At 45.0% G+C, this 7190-nt stretch overlaps 1 protein-coding gene across 1 annotated transcript in view; it reads left to right on the top strand.

Annotated features, from left to right (window-relative positions):
* Positions 1–1712: 1712 nt before the first annotated feature.
* Positions 1713–7190, top strand: part of LOC115397725 (versican core protein-like) — a 58871-nt gene continuing 53393 nt past the window's right edge. The window contains exons 1-5 of the mRNA XM_030104169.1: positions 1713–1716; positions 1835–2218; positions 3091–3265; positions 3382–3509; positions 4637–4930. Of these exons, the coding sequence (XP_029960029.1) occupies positions 1713–1716; positions 1835–2218; positions 3091–3265; positions 3382–3509; positions 4637–4930 (985 nt within the window). The remainder of the gene's footprint in view (positions 1717–1834; positions 2219–3090; positions 3266–3381; positions 3510–4636; positions 4931–7190) is intronic.

Raw genomic sequence — 7190 nt, 5'->3', positions numbered from 1 at the left:
CATTAATCATTATAGACTCGTGGAGCTGACATGAAGGGTTTTCTTTTCTCACTTCCGAGCGTCTCTGCATATAGAATTACAAACACAAAAACAGTTTGCAGGTCCCACTGTGACCCGTCGCTTGTGTTTGCACAGCAGGGTGCAAATGAGGGCGAGGAGGGGGCTCACTGCTGTGGTCCTCCTGTCTCCAGAACCTCTGGACCCCGACCCCACAGGAGGCTTTACCTCTCAACCCCGCCACCCACAAAATCATTTGGGGGCCAAAAAAAAAAAAAAAAGCCTGAGTCAATAAACATCTATTTGTGCTTTAAAATCCAATTTGTTATCAAAACAAATCAATACATGGCTCTTATCAGGTAATTGCCAGGCATTTGCATCAAAGAGAATGTTGAGGTAAGAATAATAATCATGGTCTGTTTTATTGAGAAGGTGTTAAAGTTTTTTTTTTTTAAGTGGTAATTTCTAAGATAATGTTATAATGCTTAAACCCATTTCAAAAGCTTTAAAAAAAGTTATACTTTATGCTTGAGAGCAAGTTGGACATTGTTACTCTGTAATTAATACCCGAATAAAGGAAAACCCAAAAAAAGTCATTCTAACTAGAAAAGTGGGGAAAAAGTAGATGTGCTTCTTTCAGAAACATCAAAGGTGTAAATACCTTTTTGTCAACTGTCCTAATGCATATTTCTCTTTTCTCCCTGACAGATGATTCTAAATATAAAGCATATCCTGTGGTTATATTGTCTGTGTGAAGCTGCAACCGCAACAGGTAAGTTCTGAATGAGTTCTCTGTGCTTTTCTGTGAGTTCCTCCTCCGTTCCTCCCTCTGCCCCCCCCCCCCCCCCCCCCTTCAACTGTAACCTCCCCCATCTCTCCTCTGACCAGTCTCCTCTCCTCTCCCACCGCCTTGTGTTTTTTTGACATAGTCACTTTCACCTGACGTTGATTCCCCGCAGCTTATCTGCAGCACTGACTGATAGGTCCGGTCCCCCATCATGGTCTTGTTTTAAACAAGTGGACTTAGAGATCCTCCATTCACACTCTCTGCACTGTGAACCTTGTGAAAGGACTCGGACTCTAATGCGCACAGGATTTGGCCCTCGTGGCTGTGATGGCCCCTGGTCTCTGGCTCTGTCTCTGGATGAACACCTTTCAATTAGACTCTGCTCCCAGTCTGGAAGTTGAACAGCTGGTTTCATCCCTCATTCTAATAAGACCTTCTGTAAAAGCACACATGCCTGTGGGGCTGTCCCACCACTGTTTCCACAGCATTCTCCACATTGTTCTTTGAGAAAGGCTCCCCAACCCCCCTCCGCTCTGCTGGAGTGTGAGTCAAGCAGTGGTCACTCACATGTGTCTCGTACCCCGTCTGGCACCCTGTTCTTCATTATTAAGCATTGCAAGTGTGGTTTGGAAGCAGTTTGAGCCTGTATCGCTCGCAGCGAATCTCAGACCCAGCAGCTGATCCTCCTGTAGGTGAAGAGGAAACCCCACATGCGCACAAATAAGCAGCAGATTAACATGAAGGACACCACCATCCCCCACCCTTCATTAAGGCATGATGCACACACACTGCGCTTGGTGGTACATGTGCTCGTACGCCCGTCATTGCAGGGATGAGGTTGATTTTCCAGCAGCATGCCGTGATGCCTGTTACTTTATGAGGCTGGCTGTAGCTGTCACTCCCAGTCAGAGGGGAAGACGTGGGGATTATGGGTTGGACTTTGACCTGATAGAGTAACTCTCCGCAGAGGCGGCCTCACCCACATTAAAGTCATTGTGAACTTACCGTAATTTGCATTTAACTTTTTTCTTTTTCCCCCTTTCTTTTCAGCCTCCAATGCATTATCGATAATCAGACCTGTCACTGGGTCCCTGTCAGGGAAGGTAAATCTTCCCTGCTTCTTCTTCAGAGTCCCAACATCAGCACCAGTCATCAGTCCCAATGGAACAGCCATTTATAACAGGGACTACCTGCGGATAAAATGGACCAAGATAAACGGCGAAGACGAATCCACCGTGCTGGTGGCGCAGAACGGGGTCATCAAGATCGGATCCATCTACAGGAACCGCGTCTCGGTGCCCAGTCACCCTGAGGACGTCGGCGATGCCTCGCTGACGATGGTGAAGCTCCGGGCCAGCGACGCCGGTACTTACCGCTGTGAGGTCATGTACGGCATCGAAGACACGCAGGATACGGTCAACCTTGACGTCAGCGGTAAGAAATTTGACGTATCTTTCCCATGTCATGTTGGAATGAAAAGAAAAAAACATGCAAATTGTAGATGGATGATGGTCCATGATCTAAATAATAGTGAAGTGGAAGACTAGTGATGATAGAAATGTAAACCTCCTGAGGGAACTCTGTGCGCCCCTCCGCTTGCTTTGATAGTGGCAGCTACCCAGTACTTACAGACTAACCACACGCTCAGTTTTTGTTATTTTAGAGGTGATGCACTCGTGCAGAGAGTCATGTGAGACGTTTGGTCTTTGGTTTATACCAACTACTGCAGTGATTCAGTGTCCGTCCGTGTCACCCACTCACACACCGAGGCAGGCTAGCATTAAAGCAACTATGACTGGCTCTCCACTCACACACCTCTCTGCCACCTTGTTAGCTGGGATTTTTCCCTTGGTGGAGCACCCAGGGGGCACCGCTGACTGAGCGCCCAGCCAGAGTCTCTGTCTACACCGAGTATTCTTAAATATTTTTGGAAAACAACACAACCCACTTTCTTATTGAGGCTGAAGAAAGTGGCAGAAGTACTATGGTTACCAGTAATCTCTCTGCTTACTGTCCGCAAATATGGAGATTTCAGGGCTTCGCCATTATCCACTGTCATCTTGTGCGTTTGTGGTAAACTATGTTGTATTTCACTTTCATACTCGCAGCTTATTACAAAGTTCTCTCCTTGTAAATTGAGACACCCGATTATTTCCCTCATGGAGTCTTCTCTATAATTCACAGCACTAGAATTTTGCAAATGAATACCAAATTACTGCGTTAAACCTTTCCGACAACAATTCAGTGTGTGAAATGCTCTGTTTTCCTTCTCTAATTTTCTCTCTTTTCTTACTATTTATGACCAGGTGTTGTTTTCCACTACCGAGCGAGCACCAGCAGGTACACTTTGGACTACCAGAAGGCTGTGCAAGCGTGCAAAGACATCGATGCCACCATTGCGACGTCTGAGCAGCTGAAAGCAGCCCACGAGGACGGCTTCGATCAGTGTGATGCTGGTTGGATTGCTGACCAGACAGTGAGGTTAGCTGCATTTCAATCTTCATCTGAAAAAATTATGCATTCCCCTGTATTTGTTTCCACAAATGATGTGACCTGGGCATCGCACCCTCCCTGGTTTTGTTCTTCCATTTGTGTAGATATCCAATCACAAAGCCGAGAGCAGGTTGTTACGGCAACCTCCAGATGAAGTCTGGTGTCAGGTCATATGGAGCCAGAAAACCCTCAGAGAGATATGATGTGTACTGCTACGTAGACAAACTTGACGGTAAGCAACAAACAAGCGTCGTGTACGACAACTTACACACAATTCAGCTGAGTTTCAGTTTGAAAAAACTCCAAATTATCTCACTAAAAAGGCAAATCACTTTAACAGTGCTTAGAAACCTGTGGAAAAATGCTTAATTGCTTTCTTTGAATGTTTCGGTGGTGACAGTGGCTGACCTTTGAGTCGCGCCAAACAATTGCACAAGTTGTAAAAATAAAATTGGATTAACTCTGATTTGAAAATTTCAATTTATTTTCTGCTCTGGTGGGTTTTATTATTTATTTTTTTTAATGTGACCAACAAAAACGTGTTAATGGGCATTGAAAAAAGACTTTGGCACCGAGGCCTTCACTTCACAGCCAACACTGTTTGACTCTTCATTCAGCTTGACCTCCACAGCGTTAGCATCCCTCCTGTGACGTCGGATTTCCAGATGCCCATCTGTACTCACTCTGATTCAATACGATGCAAATCTGTTTGTTTTTTTTTTATTAATCTCACACAATTTAACAAGCCTGCCAGATTATTTAAAGCATCTGTCAATATTGTGGCATTCGCATTATTACTCTGATGGGAAAATTTGACCATTAGTGTTAACCAGACCAGTAAAACGGTTTGGGAATGTTACGAATGTTAAAGGTATAAGTACAGTGAGACAGGTTTGCAGACGGCTGATGTCGGGGATGTGTTACTGCAGAAGCTCTACAGCGGTCGGCTCACTGCACTGCACAGCCGGCGGCTCGCGATGCAAAAACCAAGCAAGCTGAAAGAGCATGATGGACGTGGAACACAAAAAAACGAGACAGCGGCCTTGTTGAGCTGTGGCAGCAGGAGCAATATTTTGACCTCGTGTCATCCGGCTCACACAGCAACATTGTCTACATTGTTATCCCACCTCAGACTAAGACTATGAATAAACTACTGTCCTAAATGTGATCGGTGGGTGACGTTTTGGGTCTCTGCCCTGAGCTATTCTGAAAGGTCAAAATGGGATAAGTTCTGCATTATGAGGTCAGCCTAAATGAATGTGATTCAGTTTTGAATTTTGGGTTGAATAATTACAAATTAAAGGTGAAATCTAACTTGTCTCCACTTCCTGCTTTTTACCTTTGGCCTCTTTCACTCAGGTGAAGTCTTCTTTGCTCCCGTGATCCGCAAGATGACCTTTGAAGAAGCCCGTGAAGAGTGTGAGAAGAGCAGCGCCGTCCTGGCGAGCCCCGGCCAGCTGCACGCCGCCTGGCGGCAGGGCCTGGACAGATGTGACTACGGCTGGCTCTCCGATGGCAGCGTGCGACATCCTGTCGCAGTACCCAGGATTCAGTGCGGGGGCGGCCTGCTCGGTGTCAGGACCATGTATCGCTACAGAAACCAGACCGGCTTCCCAGAGTCCACCAAGAAGCTCGGAGCCTACTGTTTCAGAGGTGAGCAGTGACTGTAAATGTTTTGTTGTTACAGTATGTCATGGAACAAGATGGTAACGTTTCTGGGGTTATGTGATGCAAATATATTATAATCTGCTCTATAAAAGACAGTGATTGAAGGCACAGACTATTCCCTGACAGAACCAGGCCTGACTGAGGAGCGATGATCTCATCTCCTACATTTATTTGCTTCTGCTTCTCCACCCTTTGATTTTCTGCTTTCTTGCACCACTGTACTTTCCCTCATTTGAACCACGCTGCCATTTCCTCCAGAGTCTTCATCGGTTTCTCACTCCGGTCTCTTTCCCGGGGTCATGCATTGTAATTGTATAGTTTTAGTGACAACAAAAGGAAAACAGAATCATCATTTTCCTGTTTTGTGCCAAACTGCCGTGTCCGGCTGACGTCACTGTCGCACGTTTTCTGCTTCCCACTCTTTTCTCATCCAACAAAATTAGCAAGAAGGAGAGTAAAGTTATCGCAGTGTCTTCTGTTTACTTTGAAAGCAGTGGATAGAACAGTTTTTTTGTAATTGAGACTTGATGGCCATAAGTTTTCTCAAGAGTTCGAGAGCTGCCAGTGTGTGTGTATGTGTGTGTGTTTGTCTTTTTAACCTTATTACTTCCATCTGGAGTAATCAAGCCGCCTTTGGCCTTATCCTTAGACAACCTCACAATTTTTCATGTTTATGTACTTGAGTTTCTAATCATCTAAATACTCTTAAGTCATGCAGTATGCCTACAAACCTCAACAACAACAACAACAACAATAATAATAATAATAATAATAATAATAATAATGATAATGATGATGATATCCTGGTTAACAAAAGTGATCCAGGTATAAGAAATCATCAACTAAGTTACTGTTTTTTTTTAAACCTTTGTCATCTGTTCCTGGTAAAAGAATGCTTAAAGCGATTTCTTCAACCTCTTGTTTCACATTATAGGGATTAATGACTGTGCGAGGGAAAAGGGGGTATAGGCATGAGTATCGACAGATAGCCAGGCTTCATGCTTCACTACATGTTTGCAGAATTACACTGTTCCTCAGGGCCGCAACAAACGAGAGGCGATGGTTTCTCATTTAGAAAAGCAGCAGAAGTGAGTAATACCACACCTGTCAGCCTTTTTAGTCTCACTATCTCACCCGCTTTCCGCCTTTCACCTCTCATTTCCGCTGTCAGTTTGCCCCCCGTCATCCTCACTTGTACTTATCAGAGCAGACATTGGGATAATGGACAAAGCCTTTGCTGGACTTCTAAATTCAGTCATCCCAGGTGACCTCCGACCTGACCTTTCCATCTTTACAAATGAGAGGTTGGATAGATAAGCCTTGCGTTGCCTGGCCATTTACCGCACTGGGCCGTGCGAACTCTTACGGTGATAAGTCCCTGGGGAGTTCAGAGGGCACACAAACAGGCCGGCCTGGCCTCCTGCTCTGTGTGCTTCATGTCAGCCCTTGCAGGCTTGTTGTATTTACACCCCAGAGTAAGTGCTTTTCAAGTACCCTTGTTTAAAGGCACTCCCTCAATCACTTCCTGATTTCCCAATCTGTCAGAAAATAAATATGTAAGCTGACAAACTTCAGATGGTTCAGAATGGCACGGGGAGAGGAGCTGGAAATAGGGAATAATTGATCTTCGATTGGTCTTTGGATTGGCCTGAAGAAAGCGGAGTCTTCAGTAAAGGCAGCAGCTCAAATGCATGGATGAGATAATACCCTCCCTCTGAGTTCAGGTCCTGTTTTGCCTGCTCGGGGAAAATGTGCCTCACACCTTACATCAGAGATAGTTTCATGAAGCCGGGGCCAGTGGTCAACAGCTGCCTTCACACACTCCGTCTGGGCCACCTAGGAAAGCTTTCGAAGGTTGTTATGCTGCTTTTTATGGGAATGAGTAAAAGAGAGTGCACAAGAGGACGGAGAGGCCAGGAGGCTGAGGCGTACATATAAGGACCTGCTCATTAATGAAACCAGAGTATTTATAGCTAAAAGGTATTTAGGTGAACATTTGGTTACCTTTATGGCAAGATGAATAGATCAGATTGGAGGCTGCAATTTGTTTTGGTGACAAAACCAATTGCAGGAAAACACACAAACCGACTGTTGGTTTCAATAAAAGATAAAAATACTCAGCGCGAGTCTAACAAAACCACAACACTGACTTCCTCGAAGTATACACACTGTTTGATTCTTCTGCTCCAGTCATGGGAACCCTTTTAGGCAGAGCAGGGAGTGTTTACAGGAACAGTCAAAGTGC

Source organism: Salarias fasciatus, chromosome 12, assembly GCF_902148845.1.
Source record: "Salarias fasciatus chromosome 12, fSalaFa1.1, whole genome shotgun sequence".
Taxonomy (NCBI): Eukaryota; Metazoa; Chordata; class Actinopteri; order Blenniiformes; family Blenniidae; genus Salarias; species Salarias fasciatus.
The sequence above is the reverse complement of the archived record's forward strand: the minus strand, read 5'-3'. Positions and strand labels throughout refer to the sequence as shown.